We start from the raw sequence: 19,524 nt of genomic DNA on the forward strand, positions 1-19,524 counted from the left end.
GAAACCAATATTCATTGCAACTTATGCTTGTTTCAACTTATCTTATAAAAGATGGATCTCAACAACCATCTTTTGTACATAAAATATTGCTTTATCTTAAGTACTCTTAAATATAATGAAGTTATTAACCACCTAATATATAATATTATTTTCTATGCTTTTGAGTTTTGGGAGTCAAATAACCAACCTTGTTGCCTTCTTTCTATGTTTGGAAACATTTCATTGAACCACCAACCTTGAGCTCGTTGGCAAGTTTTGAGAGGTCCCACAAGAAAGATGGAAGTCAGCAATTCCAAATATAGAAATACAAACACTAAACAATCTCAACCAACTAAACACCCACCAAACCCAACTACAAATAGCCCCATTGTTAACTAAAAAACACCTGGGAAGAGAATCTAAGCAAAGGACAAATTACCTCTTTCAAACATGCAAGGGCAATGCATTAAACAATTTTACATCTACATGCAATATATTTTAATAAATTTTTATAAAATCTATGCATGTGAATTTTATACGGTTAATAATACATCAACAAGTAAAACTAATCAACCAATTCAAAGTTAAATATCACATTATTTTTACTTGGAAACTTTTGTTTCTTTCAAACAATAATCAAAATAGATGGATATTAGTACGGGTGTGAATTGATGTCGAGATAAAATACACAAAACAAAACATAATAAATAAATAAAATAAAATAAAAAACATGTGTTATCGTATCATGAACACGGAATTGATATTATTTAACATTTGTTTATCGTATTTATCATGTTTATGGTGTTATTATATGATTATGTATGAATTAAATAAAGTAATAGTTATTTTATGTTATCTTTGTCGTGTAGTGTTTTTCATGTTTTAATTTTCATTTTCGTGTTAGTGGAAAAAAAAAACATCATGTTGTGTTGCGTTCATGTTACATAAAAACTTATAATATCATATCATGTCAGATAAAAACACGACACGGTTGTCCGAGTTGAAGCAAAACAATTTTTTAAAGATGATCAAAAGATTTAAAAAAATGACTTGATGTCATTGTAAGGAATTATACGATGGAAAACAATTAAGTAACCAAAGTCTAAATAGAAAAAACACTTTAAAATTAATTCCCAAAGAGAGGATAAAACTATGATTAACCACAATCACATAAGCATTAAGGTAATTGAATTATACCATTGGTTTAAAGTGAATAATATCCTTTTATGTAGAAACTCAAATATCAAAACTATGATCTTTATGTCGGTATACACGCGAAGCACACATTAATAACTGCTACATTCTAATCACAAACAAGACCACTTGAACTTTCTTTACAAACATATGTTTACTAGAAACCATAAAAAGTCTTTCCTTATAAACTAATCCAAATGAGTGGGTTTTATAATTTCCTTTCAAGCCATTTATTTAGTCAAACCAAAACCCTAAATAATAACCATTAACTAATTAGTCAAATATGATTTTAGAATCCTTTTAAAAGTTATTAATTAATAAATCATATTTTTGTTTTACTAAATCAACTCTTATTTATTTATTTTGTTTAATAGATTATAAATAAATCAATTTTTTTTTATTCTGATTGTTTAATAATAAATTTATCATATATAGATATATTATTTAGTTCGTATCTTTTAGTTGCTCTTGGTCTATAGTAATATAAATTCATATATAACTAAAGGTAATAACTTTTTTGTTTCTTATACATAAGATCCAACAAAACCGTTGTCTAAAAGTTCCCCATACTAAAACTTTGATGTAATTGTATATTGTATTATGAGCACACACCCTATAAAATATTTACATCTCATCTCTCCGGGATGTATGTGCATTGCTTATTGTGTGTAATTTTGTATATAGCCTATGTGCTATTTGAATGACATTCACGATTTTAAAACGTTGTCTTTGGATTAGGATATATATTTAAAAAATTCTATCATGATGATCATATCATGCACATAAAATTTTGTTTCTTTTGCTTTAGTACGATCCAAACATATCATGATGATCATACCATATAGAGGTGGAAATCATGTCAGGTACAAGTTAGCGGGTCAGAATGTATCAACCCGAATACGACCCATATAATTATTTGTGTCGCGGATTGAAGGGTCATGGGTTAACAGGTTGGAAACATCAACCAGGACACAAGCCGTCGAACCCATTTACTTATATGGGTTCACGGATTCATGGGTTAGATTCGGGTTCACAAGTTGGCATGGTGATCCATGGGTTGATGTTTCCAACCTGTCAACTTATAACCCTTCAATCCGCGATACGAATAATTATATGGGACCCGCTGACCTGTTACCCACGAACCCGACATGATTTCCACCTCTATATAATATGATAGTGTGTTTGGATCGTACTAAAGCAAAAGAGAAATAAAATTTTATGTGCATGATATGATCATCGTGTGATAGAATTCTTTAAATATATATCCTTATCAAAAAGTCATCATTTTAAAGTTGTGAATGTCATTCAAGTTAGATTCGGGTTCACAAGTTGACAGGTTGATCGAGATTCATGGGTTAGATTCGGGTTCGCAAGTTGACATGTTTATCCATGATTATTTTTGTAATAGTAAGGACCGGTTTGATTTAGGACATGTAACACACATATACTGATAGGTATAGTCAGGGATAAGCAAAGGAACCGACCCAGTTAGAACCGGTCCTAACCTTAGAACCGGCCCGAACCGGATCCAGCTTGGGAACCGAAGTCGGCCGAAATTAAGAACCGAGTCGGACCGTCGGTTCCCGATTCCTACCAGTTATTGTTGTGTCTTCAATGTTGGAACCGGTCATCGAGAAATAACAACATACGGTTCCGGTTTTTACCGGTTCCCGATTTCAAAAATCCACAAGAGTATCGTCCATCGGGTTCGGTACCGGTTTCGGTTCCGACCGGTTTCCTGGTCCAAATGCTCATCCGTAGGTATAGTTGCATAACTTAAACCTAATAGATAACCACCAAATGGTGAACCTATCTTTGGGTGTTGTTTTTGTTAATAAAAATCCTATTTGTAGTTGGGGTTGATGTTTCTATATTTAGTATTATTGACTTCCATCTTTCTTGGTAGGTGTTCGTAGTCTTTCCAAATATTGTCTTGGTTGGTGATCATAGTCTTTCCAAATATGGAAAGAAGAGCTTTGAATAAAAAAAAGTACAAATATTAGGTGGTATATAAATTATATTTGTTCAAAATAACCAACCTTTTTGCCTTCTTTCTATATTTGGAAACAATTCATAGAATCGCCATCCAAGACAATGATTTGAGAGGTCTACAAAGAAAGATGGAAATCAAACAATTCTAAATATAGAAACACCAACCCCAACTACAAACAGGCTCTCTTATTAACAAAAACAACCCTTAGGAAAAGAAATGAATCAAAAGCCCAAATGACCCCTTCCAACCCTCTTCCTGATTTTGAAACCATAGATAGTTTTTTTTGATAGATGGATATAAAAATGAAAAACTTAAGTTTTATTGCACTAATGTTGTTGGCTTGCTTGAGCCACAAGGCACAAGGGGAAACAATATGCATGCGCGAATGCCCAAGCCAATGCATGAAGCGGAACACCGAGGCACAAGAAATCGAATGCTACTTTTTTTGTGTTCTTAATTGTGAACAATGCCCCGATAGCCCTGGCGGATGCCCTCCCGGTATGTTTAAAGATGAACTATATTTTGATTAAATTACACAAATGGTCCCTATGATTTAGGGTAATTTCTACGTTTCATCCCTAACTTATATTTTTAACTCGGAAGGTCCCTACTAGTTGTTTTTTTGTTATGCTTTTGGTCATTGTCTTACCTAAAAAAACTATTTTGCCTTTGATTTTTTAATTTATTTAAATAAATAAACTCTTAACCCCACCCCCTCACCTTTCCTTACCTATCCCATCATTTTCTCTATTTAAATAATAGTAAACACATAACAAAAATAAACAAGCACGCAACAAAAACACCTTACAAGTTAAAAAAATAAGTTATGGACCAAACGTATAAATTATCCTAAACAAAAGGGACCATTCGTGTAATTTACTCTTATATTTACAAATTTCATTACCTTTCAAAAACACCCACGAAAACTAACATTCTTTCAAAAAGAGTCCATCAAAATCTTGACTAATACACTTTTTGTTTGTGAAAAGACGAGGAAACGAAAAAGAAGTTGGCAAAAGCACATTTGAACGGAATGGAACAGGCGCTCTCACAAGGACACGAGGCAGGTGGCACACGTAAGCTCAAGAATTATTAAATAGCGAAGAAAAAAAATATATCAAAATGTTAAAATATGAAATCAATCCTAGCCTAGAAGTTTGTGATTATTATAAAGGAAGTACAACATTAATGATTTTTATAATAATTAGGAAATCGAAATATTTCTGATTTAATAATACTTAGCAATGCTAATTGAGCAACAACAACAAAAAAAAAAACCTGTAACGAGTACAACACTGTTATTTCGGATATAGAGTGCTTTCACTTCTTCGATTATAAATTTATAATCCCGCTTTCTTCTCTAGTTTTTGAATTTGATTTAGGAAAATCCATGTCATCTGTGTAAACAAAAATTAAAATATTAGAAAATTATAATTATTAGTATGTGAATATGATGTTATTAATTCTAACCATGACATTATGGTTTCTTACACTAATTTGTTATGTAAAATTGTAATGATTTTGGATCATGTTATAACATTTGTTAAAATCATATCATTTAATAGGAAGCTGACATGTGAATAAAACTAAATATAATTCTCGATTTTAATGTTACTTTTAACGTTACGATTAAATAATTTCGAAATTACTTATTCGATTTTAATGTTACTTTTTAACTGTTATGATTTAAAAACCTTTGATTTGAAAAAATTTCAATTATTATAAATAATTTGTTTTGGATATTTTTAGGTGGTTTGACATGTCGATTTAGTTTCGTGTTTAAAACATTTAAATGTTTTAAACTATTTTAAAAAAAGAATCTTTGAATACTTTTATGTTTATTTGATATTTTGATTTATATTTTGGACTTAACATGATATTTAAATTAACATTTGAAGTATTTATTTCACATTTAATAACACATGTAAATTAATAAAATATGTATTAGATAAAATATGAAGAGTTTTGGGGTTTCAAATGCATGTGGTGAAAAGAAAAATTATTCTTTTATAATATGTATAGATAGATAGATATAGATTAAAGTAAATTACATGAATAGTGCCCGAGTTTGAACAAAAAATTATAAAAAAACAGATAAGGGCAAATTAGTCATTTTATATGGCACACATACAAAAATAATAGGAAACTGCATGATTATATATTTAAAACCGAATTTGGAAAAATTAAAGTTTAGGTCCCAAAATTGCAAGAAAAACACAAAACTCATGAAACATTCTTGCAATTTACTCTTATTATTAGTAGTATTAGAGTTAATTTCAAAAAAGACCTTATATTTTGTGCTTTTTTTGGATTAAACCTCAAATTTATTTTTTGACTGAAAAAGACCTTGTATTTTTTTCATTTTTTCCAATCTGACCCTTTTAGTCATTTTTTGCCAAAAAATTATAAAATGTGAGGGTTTTCTCAAGAAAAACTAAAAAAGTTGCGGGTTTATTTGGAAGCATTTACAAGGTTCAGGGTTTTGCGTTTTCTTCGAGAAAAAATACAAAGTCGAGGACTTTTTCGGAAAAAATATAAGGGTGGCCTTTTTCAAGCAAAAAATAAATTTGAGGTTTAATCCGGAAAAAAACACACACACACACACACACAAAATAAAAGATCTTTTTTGAGATTAACCCTTATTTGATTAAAAAAATTTCAAGATTATCATCACCATTCCTCAAACTTTTATCAAAGAACAAACTTTATTTTCAGAATAGAGATTCCCAATTTGCCCTTTACTTCACAGAATTCAGATTTGTCAAACCCAATTCTTGTGTGTGTATATTTGTGTATGTGTGTGTGTGTGTGTGTGAGAGAGAGAGAGAGAGAGAGTACCATAACATGAGGAGCAATCCTAACACAATAAACAGGAAATCCAGTGTAGAATTTGAAAGGTCCTCCAGCTTTTAGGGTTTTCATAGCACAATCTAAAGATCCAGTATAAGGGTATTTCCCTTCTGCATTAGGCTGCATTTTCTGAATTTGAGTTTTCACATAATCAAAAGGCAAACTACAAGCTGCAGCAAAAAACCCTGATACAGAACTAGCCCCTGCCAAAAAAAAAAAAACATAAATATATAATTTCAAATTTCTCAATCCTTTCATTTCAATGATTTTAAAATATATATTAAAAAAAAAACTTACCTAGAATTGTGGCACCTTCACCAAATCCAAGATTATCTTTGAAAAACTCAACACTTTGATCATAAGAAGCAAGCATTCCCATGTTCAATGCCATTGCTCTTACAACAGTGGGACCCGCACCTTTCCAAAGAGCTAAAACTCCTTCATCTGCTGTGATTCTGTATAAAGCATGAAAGGCGTTTGTGTAATTACGCCTTTGTGCAAGGGGTAGAGTGGCATCAGCCTGCATTCGGATCAGTGCCAGGTCAGCTGGGCTCCCTACACATGCTCCAATCGCGCCAGCTGTCAGTCCACATAAGGCTTTTTGGTATAAAGGAAGTGGCTTTCCTTCGTTTGCCTCAAGTGCCTTGTTTGTCAGAATCCTAGAAAAAAAAAAAAGATTCAAAAAGAGTTCAGTTCATCACTTCATATTGAATTATTGATAAATGTTCAAATTTTAGGGGATCAAAGTAGTATTTTACAAAGTAAAAGGGTCGAAAGTGACATTCTACAAAATAGGGAAAGGGACAAAATATGTCCAAAAAATGAAACTTTTGTGATCAAAGTATGAAACCACAAAACTATAGTCTAGGGACTAAATATGTCAAAAAAATGAATTTTTGTGGCCAAAGTATGAAAATAAAAAACTATATTCATAAGGACTTTTGTTTTAATATATAGTATAATTGGCTAATTGCATTCAAGTTTGACTAAAGATTTGACTAAATAATTACTCACCTGAATGTGCCAAGTCTTGCAGTTGTGTATGTGGCTTGTCTTAGTAAACCTGCAGACAAACCCTGTGCTCCAAATGACACCATGGTTAGAAGATATATGAAGATGATGATTTGAAACATGATGTTGAGCTTTTGTGTGTGATATTTGGTTCATAATTTAGGAAATGTATTGATAATTTAAGACAAACCTTGTAAAAAGCACCAACACCATCATTTTTAAGCATGTTCTTTGTCACTGATACAGCAGATCCTTGACCCAATTGGATTCTCACCTGTAAGTGATCGATAATTTAGGAAATTTATAGATAATTTAAGACAAATACTAAATCTTATGTCTTTAACCAACATAAAAACAGATTTGGTTTAGTGGTAGATACAATGATAACAAAAAAGTTCATATATGTTAGATTTTCAGCCATTAGAAATTCAGTAATCACTAGGATACAATTCTATCAATTTTCAAATTAAGAACAGTGAAAAGGACACAATCGACCTGAGTGTAGATTATAAGTAGTTTAAATTGTCGATCCAGATCAAATTCGAAGCAGAAAAACATCAAGAAGTTATGTCAAGTATCAAATTTGGCAAAAAGTAGAGTTAAAAACCAGCAATCTAAGACACAAATCATTTTGAGCTATTAGCTCAGTAATGCAATTCGAAAAAGAAACAAGATCGTGATAACTGATAAAACAGACTTCAAATAAAGAGCACAAGATCTAAACCCTAAAATTACCATCATTGAAGGCGTAACAAATGCGATAATTCACGATTACGAGAAAAAAAAGTAGAACTAGAAATGATTCAATCGAAATTGTACCTTTATCATATCGATGGGTTGGATGACACAGGTAGCAAGCATACCAGAAGCTCCGCCATTGACGAATGGTTTAACGGTGGGCCAAACGCCGGCGATTGGCTTTGGTTTTTCCTCTCCCATTTTAGAGAATATTTGGGAAAAACTGTGAAAGGGAGAAGGAGGAGGCGAAATCAAATGCAAGGGGAGGGTTTCAGATGCAGGGCAAGGGTTCTGTGTAGAGAAACAATGCAAATATTTAATAATTTATACCTTAAAATGTTTATTTACGAAAAATGCCACTATAATTTCTTGACCATATTACCCTTGTCTTTTATTCCACATTTCTTGGCCACAAATCGATGTGCTGTTTATCGCTGACATGATATTTATTTCCTATTTCCTAATGGTCTTCATTTTTCTAACTAGTATTTCACGAAAAATTTGATGGAGATTAAATATTTATTTCGTATTTCCTAATGAATTTATTTATATTAAAAATAAAAAATAGAGTGAATTACAAGAATGGTCCTTGTGGTTTGGGTAATCTCTATGTATTGTCTCTAGCTTTTTCTTTTAATTCGGACCATCCAAAAATTTTATATTGTTTCGATTTTGGTCGTAAACAATGTTAAAAAGACAAATTTATCCTGACTGATTTATTTTAATTTTTTATATTTATTAATTTATTAAAAAGATAATAAAACAAAGATAATATCACTTAACCCTAAACAATTTATTTGATTTTGTTTCGGTTGGTCACTTTTTTTTTCCAAGAACATAAACTCAATTCTACATGTTAAATACACCAATATCAAAGAATTGAAGAGTAAGACCACCCATATCGGATCTTTCAATGCCACTAATCAAATTTTATTGTCAACGGAGGACTTTGTCTTTCAATATATGAAAGACTTGTAAATGTTATAATATTAATTTTTTAATTAAAGCAATCATATTTAAATATTAACAACCGATATATATATATATATATATATATATATATATATATATATATATATATATATATATATATATATATATATATATATATATATATATTAAAATAATATGAGTAAATTACTAAAATCGTCCCTGTGGTTTGGTTAAAATTGCATATTTGGTCCTTAACTTTTATTTTGCACTCGGATTGTCCCTGTGGTTTGATTTTATTACATTTTTCGTCCCTATGGTTTAATCAAAATTGCATGTTTGGTCCCTAACTTTATGTATGTAAGCGACAAAAAACGCAACAAAATCAAACCACGGGGACGAAAAATGCAACAAAATCAAACCACAGGGACGATCCGAGTACAAAAGAAAAGTTAGGGACCAAACATGCAATTTTAACCAAACCATAAGGACGATTTCAGTAATTTACTCAAATAATATTTCTATTTACCACTTTTCTACTTAATGAAATATGATTAAAAAAACCATCTTTTAATTACATTAACATATTAATATATACACAAACGTTGTTTATTTTGTTTTCGAAATTTCATTTTATTTGTGTTTTTTTACGTTAATTTTAATTTTAACTTTAATTATTATTTGATTAACAAATATTAATAACTATGGCTTATTTAAAAAATACTATTGTAAAGATATTAAATTAGAAGGAATACAACTATTTAAACATAGACGATAAATACATAAAAAAAAATACATAAACCAACGGTTGAACCGGAACAAACCGGAAACCGGTCAGTAGATTGGTTCATCTAAAAACCGGTTTTTAATATATATATATATATATATATATATATATATATATATATATATATATATATATATATATATATATATATATATATATATATTTAAAAAACCGGTTTTTAGTTGAACCGATCTACTAACCGGTTTCCGGTTCATCCGGTTCGACCGTTAGCTCATGTATTTTTTATGTATTTATATATATATATATATATATATATATATATATATATATATATATATATATATATATATATTAGCTATTATTATTCTAAATATATTTAAAATTTATCAATTAGTTGATGATGTGTTAATGATGTTCACTTTGAAAGAGAGTTGGTATTCCAGTGATATGGTTGATAATTGTAAAGCTGATGTGATACAGTTGAAAGATTATTGACATTTATGGATGGTCTAATATGGTTAAACTTATGACTTGACAATCCAATTGATATTTAGGCCCTGATTGATTTAGATCTGACTGGATCAAGTCAGACAAAAATGTCTGACTCGGTCAGCTCCATGTGTTTGATATGTCTCGGTTTTACATCTTACCGGGTTAACAATGTCTGACCATCTCATACCCAAAAAGTTGCTGATTGAATCCGACTCAAATTCATTCCACCATTGCCCTTGCACCACCCTCATCCTCCTTCCTCAACCACCAATTTAATCCCTGGAAAGGGAAAAAGAAACTAGAACATAGGCGCACAAAATAAAGAAACACGTGAAGAGACTCGTCTGATCAAGGGAAGAAGACAACACAAAATTGGAATTAGGCAGTTTTGGTCCTTGAAGATAGTCATTTTGGCTGAATCTACCACAACTTTAAACTGTCTTGCATAACTAATTTCTGGAAATTACTAGTTGGACCCTGAACTTTTCTAATCAATTATTATTATTATTATTATTATTATTATTATTATTATTATTATTATTATTATTATTAGAGCATAAGGGTAAAATGGTTATTTTGTATTAGTCAGCACATTTAGTTAGATGTACAGTCAAACAGAATGATTTCTTACTCAATCAGAATTTATTACTCAGACAAACATTTCCCAATCAGCATTTTCTCAGTTAACAAATATCAAACGGGACCTTAATCAATATAAAAGATCCATCCAGTATCTTGCATCACCATTGGTCACCTTGCACCAATATCATTATAATTTCCTTTTTTGCCATCTTTAGACAAAAATATAAACTAGAAAATATTCTTTGAAAAGCAAAAAGTTAACCGAACGAGAAAAAAATCCATCACCAACAAAAAATCTAAGATTTGATACTCCGGTTATAACTATGAAATAATTTTCTTGGCCCCTTCTTTAGGAGGTTAATAACAAGTTAAGCGATTTAGACTATTAATAACATGTAAATTACTGTTTAAAGCAAAACCTAAAAGTTTATTGGGCTATAATGATATTAATGGTATCATCCCTTTATTCCTCTTCCTTCTTGCCTTATATCTAAGGACGAAACAAAATCATAACCTTCACTTTTTTTTCCTTAAGAAGCCAAACTATTACCTCTCATGTGTTATTTTTATATAATAAATTATCATGTTTTAAATTTATAAATCCTAATCTATCATAACCGAATTAAAACACAGACAATGAACCTAATTGTATAATATTATAGTTGTGGTGAATAAGGATGTCGAACTCTCGGGGAACCGGTATGATCAGAATCAGCTTAAATTAATTAAAGCATAAAAATAAAAATCGAAGGACGTTTAAATTATAATTTTATACAATCGAATAAAACAAATAGCTTAAATTAAGACAATAATATTGAAACACTTCATCTTAGACTTTGAATCCTATTTTCCTATGATGATTTGTTAATGGTGCAATGAATTAATAAAGTGATTACCAATAGATAAGTTGATTGGGAATTATGGTGTAATTATTAATACTTGAGATTAGTAACTAGTTCAATGTGCATGAAACTAACAACATAATAAGCAATTAATTAATCGAATTACTAATGAATTAACCAAATGTATAATCTTAATGAGAACAAAATTAAACTTAGCATACTTTGTTAACTAATGTATTTGTAAATGCAAAAATTACTACTTAATATTGCCTAACCCTATGATTTGTTAAATCAACACAATGTATGGTGAAAAAACTATTAAGATTCAAATTACCATAACATATTAATAGTCTAAATTACATTAACTTAATTGTAAGTTATAAAAATCTAAACTTTAACAATTAATGAAGAATGATTAATCCAAAAGTAATAAATAATTAACTGGTATAAACTAAAATCAACAAATACATCATATAACTTTAGTTCATCTACATGCAAAAAAATAATGTTATTAGCCCTTCATGTTTACAAACAATAAATAAATATATATATATATATATATATATATATATATATATATATATATATATATATATATATATATATATATAATTCTAGAGATTGCAAACCTAATGATTTTTTCAAGCTTTCTTCTACAAATCTTCAATAATACACCTTCTACGAATTCTTCCTCCTTTAGAACGATAAAAGTGTTATTTTCGCAGTAAATGACGTTTCTTTTCTGCACACCGAATTAGGATGTGAAAATCTCGTATTAATAGATTTTTAAATATAACGTCGTGAAGCCTTCATCTACGTATCGCTAAGCCTGATCTGTCCTGCTTGTTCTCGAATTCTAATAGATCTTTGCAGCGTTATCCCTTATCCTTTGCAGCGTTAACACCGTATTTTAAGGCAATTTCAAATTTCTTACTTATCTGCTCCAATTTTGCTTCAATCTTTTCCTTTTATCTTCAGCTTCGAATTTAAATTATAATTATCAAATATTAAACTCTATTAAGCATATTTATCCTTAAAATACAATATTCTAGAATAAATATTAAGATAAATAACCAAATTATATTATTAATTTAAGCAATATAAAAATATCACATGCTTAAATTTTGTTTGTCCTCAAGCAAGTATAAAATCATAAAAAGCTCAAAACCTCGAAGGTATTTTAGTAAAATCAAAGCAATTAAACTGAAAAAGAAAAAATAAAGTAGAAAGGTAAGAATCCTAAGATATCCAAAATTGGAAACTATTGCAAACTTATGGGTAAAGCCTTGTAGCTTTTTCGATTTTGACTATGTTTTATATTTAATAACTATTGTGAAATTCATGAATTTCGATGAAGCCCATGTAATGGAATTCTTCCCAATCGGTCCCAAACTAGTTGGTGTGTGGTCGCTAGATGTAATACATCCCTCTGGGTACCGACCGGACTTCAAAGGTCATAGATTGGTTTCACTCCTAATAATAACATATACTTTATATCGGAGATAAACTCCATATATAATTAGCTTTATTTAGTTACTTGTATTAGATTATTTTTTACCTTGTATATCATGTTGTAATTTGTATATATACTTTAATCATCTTTTAATAATAATCATCAGGAACATTTATCTCATCATCACATGGTATCGGCCTAAATACCAATCCCTAACACAACCCTAACCCTCCTCACTGTTTTCTCTTCTTTCTGCCTCTCATCTTCTTCATCTCACAATGTCTTCTTCATTTGAGAATTCTTTCTCCTTAAACACCCTTATCCATATGCTCACCATTAAATTAATCTCGTCCAATTACCTTCTCTAGCCAATCAAATTACCCCACTTCTTCTTCATCAGAAGTGGGTGAGTCATGTCGATGGTTCTTCTTTCGCCCCGCCATCCAAAACCTTAATTGACGGGAAAAAAAACGCCCAACCCAGCCCATAATGCTTGGGTCGAACTTGATCAGAAGGCTCTTTTAATTCTTTAATCCTCTCTATATGAAGAGTACATATCTAAAGTCTTGGGTTTCTCTTCCCCTCGTGAAGTATGGGTGGATTTGGTGTCAGCCTATAGTCATGATTCTCAAGATCGATCTCAGATCCTCAAAGATTCTTTGTGCCAACTAAAAAAGGGTACCCTCTCTGTCTCTGAATATGCTAAGCAATTTAAATCTATTTGTGATCAAATTCAGACAGTTGGAAAATCAATCTCTAATGATGACAAGAGCAATTGGTTCTTGTGTGGCTTGGGACCAACCTTTGAAACTTTCTCTACTGCTCATCGAGCTCTGCCCACCATACCTTCTTTTCGTTCTCTTGTTGCTCAGGCGGAAGGCTAAAAATTATTTCTTTCATCTTTCCATGAATCGGCTCCCTCTCATGTTGCTTACACTGTTGCTCCTTCTCGTAGGCGAGGGAGGTATGGTCGATCAAATTTTTGGGGAAATTCTTCTTCTTATGGTCGTGGTCGTCGACCACCTTACTGTGAACTATGCCAAAATGATGATCAATATGCATGATCATGTCTATATTTGAGTACTTATGCTAAAAAATCTTCATATTCTGCTGCCAATTTAGCCCAAGCATTTTCATGTCGATTGCAACATAAACGAATCTACTCCTAATCGTTGTGTGGATTCTGACAGCCCATATGGCTCTGATGTGTGGTTTTTTTATATATTTTTTAATTGCTAAAGTTTTAAATTAGGGGTGTGCATATTAACCGAAAAACCGCATAACCAAATTAATCAATATAACCGAACCATTACTAAAATACATGGTTTGGTTTCTAATTTTGATTAACCGAATACATATGGTTTGGTTATGGTTTTAATAAAAAATTGAATCATTATAAACCGTGTTGAACCAGTAATATTAATAATGTTTTTAATATGATATAAAAATAAATATATGGTATGTAATTATATTGGGAATTGAAAGTTTAAAGGGTAATCGTTTGGAGTTAGATAGGATTTCAAGTAATATTCTATCAATACAATTATAAATACACAATCATTCACTTTTCTATAACGATAGACTTTGTGTTTTTCAATTTTTATAGAAAAATATTTTTACTTTATGTCATCTTGGACTACTTTGGTTAATCGATATGAACCATTAATTATAACTATTAACCGACTATAACCATTAATAAAAACCAACATTAACCATTACCCAATGGTCATCAAAAGAGATTAACCAGTTGTAATGGTTATGGTTTGGTTTTGACCAATAACCGAACCAAACCATCCCATACACACCCCTATTTTAAATTTATAAAACTGAATTTATCACAATTGGACTAACACACACACTAGGTAGTGGACCTAATCGTGTAATAGTATAGTTGTGGTAAGAACAAGTGTCGAACACAAAAGGAACTATGGTGAATTAATTTGGAGTTTTTTTATTATAGGTAACACTAAACACACAAACGTAATAAAGAAATGTTTTATTAAATACTTCAAATACCACTTAACATCAAATATCGATAAAATGACTGCAAGACAAATTTCTTTAGATACTTGGATTCAGAGAAATTACATCTCAAATTAATGGTTAACTACTTATACAATGGATATTCATTCATTATTCATTGATTCCTAATATAACTAATGTCATGGTCATGACTCTTAATCCTTTGATTTCAACACAACTATTAATTCATCGATCAGGTGAACAAACAATCATGCAAATTAGTATTCAGTTCGTATTAAGCAAGATTTGATCTTATTTAACCCTAATGGTCTTAGGAATTAAACCATGCATCGAATGGTCATTCTACTCATGCACACACATTAAAGTTCATTACTTTATTCCCTAAACCTAGGTTTTTGTCAAAACTCTAGTCATAATCACCAATGGTTACTGGACGACTATGATTCAAATTAACACAGCTATATAGTCCTCTAAACTTTATTAATTCAACAATACGAAACAAAACAACAATCTTTAACACATATGGATCTTCAATCAAACTTGACAAAATAAATTAAATAAGAATAAACAATCCAAATAGCAATTAAATCGTAAATTCAAAGATTCATTCGGTCACAAACTCAAAGTAAAAGGTTTTAACACCTAAATTAGAAATTAAACACATAATGGCATCCCAATTGAATGCTAAACATGGTCACGTTAACAAACCACATGCTTACCGACATGAATCCGCTTTCCAATCCCTCGGATCTTTGCTCCTGTCAGCTTAACGGCCTTCCGGCAGCCTTCTAAATCCTCAAACGATAGAATATAGGTTACTTGTGTTGGATTAGGTGTCTAAGCCCATAACTACAATTGATATGTACTTGATCCGAGAGTAGCATGATCCGTTTCAGGTTACATATCACCAGGACAATTTGATAGGATGGATACTTGAGTAAGAGGTTACTTATGATTTATTAATATATTATAAGTTCAAATATATTAATACGAAATCATATTATTTAATTAGTATTTATCAAGAATTAATTTGGAATTAATTATGTGATCAAAAGAGACTAATTAAATATATGAGGATTGATTTGGTAAATCAATGATTCTTATAGTGTGGGCCAATTATTATTTAGGATAGGCTAAACCAATATGGTAGTCCATTGAGGTTTAACCCATGGAGCCTAAGTAATATGAAAGGTCATGGGCATTAGGGTTTAGATGGATGTAACCCTAGACTTTGCCATACTGTAAAAGGACTCCCTTAGCACCCAAAATCGGACACTAGAGTTCTTGGAGTTCATTAGAGCCGATTTTCGAGCTAGCAACATCTCTCTCAAGCTCTCTTTTGTACTAGGTGTGTTGTGAACCATTTGAGGCATCACACTTGGGGTGTTAAGTTCTTAAAGGCCAAAACTACAAGCTACAACAAATAGGTAACTCTATAACTCGTTTTTATGTTGATTATGTCAATTGTATGCTAATTGTAGACTTAATGCTTTGGAAACAATATTGCATGTATAATTAGAGAAAACATAGATCCAAAGTATTTAGGGTTGTAAGTGCATCATAGGATGTTGTAGTATGCAAAACCCAACAGTGGTATCAGAGCCTAGGATTGTTTTCTATTATATTTGATGCAAATGTTTGATTTTCAAAGTTGAAAAAAAAAACATGAAGTTTGTCAAATTTTAAGATAATTACTTGATTTTATGAAAACTAATTATTTGTAAAATTTGAGTCATTTTACTACAAGAGTTGAATTAGGTCAATTTATTAAAATATAGAATGATATGATTATTTTATATGTTTTAAAAGTTTGATCTAAATGTTTTTAATGAGTTACAAGTTTTGTCATAACATTTTGGAAATCAAAAGTTTTTTTTTAAAGTTATGATCTTAAGAGTTTTGAAACTTCCATAATTTATGGATGTGAAAAGTTTCATTCATTAACTCTTTAAGTTATGAATTCCAAGAGTCTTCAAAGGTTACAAAATTTGTTATAAATAGCTTTGAAGAGTTTCATAACTTGCCCTCAAGTTATGAAACTTGTAAAGTCTCCAATATGGAATTCTAAAAGTTTTCAACAGTTACAAAACGTGCCCTCAAGTTTTGAAATTTGAAAAGTTTTTTTTTATGAGACATTGAATTCTAAAACTAAAGTTATTTGAAAAGTTTTCAAAAGATAATATGATTATTTTATTTGTTTTAAAATTTTGATCTAAATGTTTTTAAGGAGTTACAAATTTTGTCATAACATTTTGGAAATCAAAAGTTTTTTTTTTTACTTTTTTTTATTTTTAAGTTATGATCTTAAGAGTTTTGAAACTTCCATAAGTTATGGATGTGAAAAGTTTCATTCATTAACTCTTTAAGTTATAAATTCCAAGAGTCTTCAAAGGTTACAAAAGTTGTTATAAATAGTTTTGAAGAGTTTCATAACTTGCCCTCAAGTTATGGAACTTGTAAAGTATCTTTTATGGAATTCTAAAAGTTTTCAAGAGTTACAAAACGTACCCTCAAGTTTTGGAATTTGAAAAGTTTTTTTTATAAGACATTGAATTCTAAAACTAAAGTTATTTGAAAAGTTTTCAAAAGTATAACTCATGGGTTCATAACTTAATAACAAAATTAAATAGTTTTAATTTTGTTTTAGCATCTTGATGCTTTAAATAATTCATATTTCATCTTTATGGACTTTATTAATAGTTAATTAAAGTGTTTAATTAAAAGAAAATTAATAATTCCATAATGACATGGTTTAAGTTTAATTAAATTAAGAGTATAGTTTAATTAATAGATTAAACCACTTGGTATTTTAAAAGTTTAAAATACACCCTTATACTATTATAATATTAAAAGTTTAATATATTATATGTATAAGTAAAAATTCGGTCTTATTGTTAGTAGGTCTCATTCACGAAGCTGATCTATAAGGGGGGGGGGGGGGATAAGGTTACTGCCTATAAAATGGCGGTTTAATAGGTGTCCACTCTCACCCACCGCTTCGTTAGCCGAACAGGTAGGATAGGAAATTAATTCTCATTTAAAGTATAATGAAAATACCAAGTAACTAAACACTTATAAATTCCTAATCTTAGTTACTTAGGAAAAATGTGAATTTGGTGCTAACCCATGAAATTGCACTGTGCACCTTGCCAAGTTGTTAATGGAGCATGTGTGGTTAACCATCACACTAACTTGGACTAACAAGGGTGGCAAAGGGTAGCTCGATGTTTGTCATAGATTAATGGAGTGTGTGTGGTTAACCGACACATTGATTAGGTGATAAATAACATCAAGAGTACCAAGCTAATTTGCATGGTTATTCACACCTTGTTTGTGATCCTCGGTATCCCAGTTAGGCAGTTACAAACTTGAAGGGTACAATCGAGATTTAAACATGCCATTGAAAAGTTCAATGAATATCAAAGGATCTAGGAATTTCCATTTAAAACTTAATAATCAATTTCGTTTTTCATGGTGGAAATTGGTAAATTATCATTTACCTACCTTCAAATATTTTGCAATCGGATTACGGCATCCCTCTTTCGAATTGTAAACTATTGTGTTGGGTCCTAGCCTTAAGATTTCATTTGAGTGTTATATTTAGGATTTAAATCAACTAACTTGAATTTCTCCCTATTGATGTCTAGTTTTGACAACTATGGTCTACCTTATCCTTTTGGAACAAGATTTCTTCATAAAGATGACATTCCACAAGACGATCGAGGTGAAAGATTAATCTCTTCTTCGTGTTGTAGTGGAATTTCACTTCCTCCACATCCTTCAATAATTTTCCCTGACCCACAAGTTCAAAGACTTGAAAAGTTCAAGGTCAGTCAAGCCATATTGGCTAGCAAACATGAAGATGGAAAGTCTGCAGGGTGGCATGTAGCATTGGTTAGCAGATAGTTTAGAAGTGTTGTAAGACTATGGGGTGGCCCGTAGCGTTCACTAGTTGGCAGATAGAGTAGGAACGTTGTAAGATTGTGGTGCAGCCCGTAGCATTCATATATCAGTATAGTAAGACTGCGGTGTGGCCTGTAGCATTGGTATTGTAAGACTGCGGTGTGGCCCGTAACATTGGTATGGTAAGACTACGGGGTGGCCCGTATCACTTGTTAGTTAGCCAGTAGTATATTGGTATTATAATATTGCAGTATGGTCTGTAGCATTGGTATAGTAAGACTATGGGGTGGCCCGTAGAATTCATTAGTGGTCAGTTAATATGGAAGCGTGAGACTACGAGGTGGCCCATAACATTCATTACTGATCAGTTAATATGGAATTGTGAGACTACGGGATGGCCCGTAGCATTCATCCGCCCCTATTTGGCAGTAAAAATGTATCAGATGTGTGACTCGCTTATGGAGTTTTCCAGATAGGTTAAACCGGGGCAGGGTAGCCCATACAAATGTGGGTACGCCACAACATGATTGGGTTCGGTAATTGGGTGGAATCTTGTATTTCTAGATTGCCGACAGGTAAGTTGGGACCAGGGAGGTCTCTGTTCATCCAAAAAGCAGATAAGAGACAGTAGGATCTTCGGGCAGGAGCAGTGATAAGCGAATTCGTGCATGGAATAGTTAGTTGATCGAGAGGTGCTAAATCACTCACAGCAGGTTTAAATAATCCCAGAGTAAGTGATTTGACTCTGTTGTGTAGCTCTCGTATGAGTATAACCATTACAGGGATGAATCTATTACTCGAAGGATTATTTGACCTACTCGATGGT

At 31.0% G+C, this 19,524-nt stretch overlaps 1 protein-coding gene and 1 long non-coding RNA gene across 2 annotated transcripts; one reads left to right on the top strand and one right to left on the bottom strand.

The window, feature by feature from the left end:
• Positions 1–3,226: 3,226 nt before the first annotated feature.
• Positions 3,227–4,563, top strand: LOC145031361 (uncharacterized). The gene is made up of 2 exons (XR_013676927.1): positions 3,227–3,664; positions 4,156–4,563. It is a non-coding gene; the product is annotated as an uncharacterized LOC145031361 (long non-coding RNA).
• Positions 4,300–8,072, bottom strand: LOC145031360 (mitochondrial dicarboxylate/tricarboxylate transporter DTC). The gene is made up of 6 exons (XM_078979902.1): positions 7,847–8,072; positions 7,218–7,301; positions 7,031–7,092; positions 6,314–6,675; positions 6,005–6,219; positions 4,300–4,563 (listed from the first exon to the last, which is right to left on the bottom strand). The coding sequence occupies exons 1-6, from the start codon at positions 7,964–7,966 to the stop codon at positions 4,507–4,509; spliced, it is 900 nt and encodes a 299-aa protein (XP_078836028.1). The 5' UTR covers positions 7,967–8,072; the 3' UTR covers positions 4,300–4,506.
• Positions 8,073–19,524: the final 11,452 nt, after the last annotated feature.

This window comes from Lactuca saligna, chromosome 2 (assembly GCF_052625555.1).
Source record: "Lactuca saligna cultivar CGN05327 chromosome 2, ASM5262555v1, whole genome shotgun sequence".
NCBI classification, from domain to species: Eukaryota; Viridiplantae; Streptophyta; class Magnoliopsida; order Asterales; family Asteraceae; genus Lactuca; species Lactuca saligna.

Excerpts from the sequence above, each read along its gene's own strand:
- LOC145031360 (XM_078979902.1), bottom strand. The coding sequence starts at position 7,966 with ATGGGAGAGGAAAAACCAAAGCCAATCGCCGGCGTTTGGCCCACCGTT. Across the intron at positions 7,093-7,217 it reads GTGTTGGTGCTTTTTACAAG|GGTTTGTCTGCAGGTTTACT; the intron begins GTTTGTCTTAAA and ends TTTGGAGCACAG. Across the intron at positions 6,676-7,030 it reads GCAAGACTTGGCACATTCAG|GATTCTGACAAACAAGGCAC; the intron begins GTGAGTAATTAT and ends TTTTTTTTCTAG.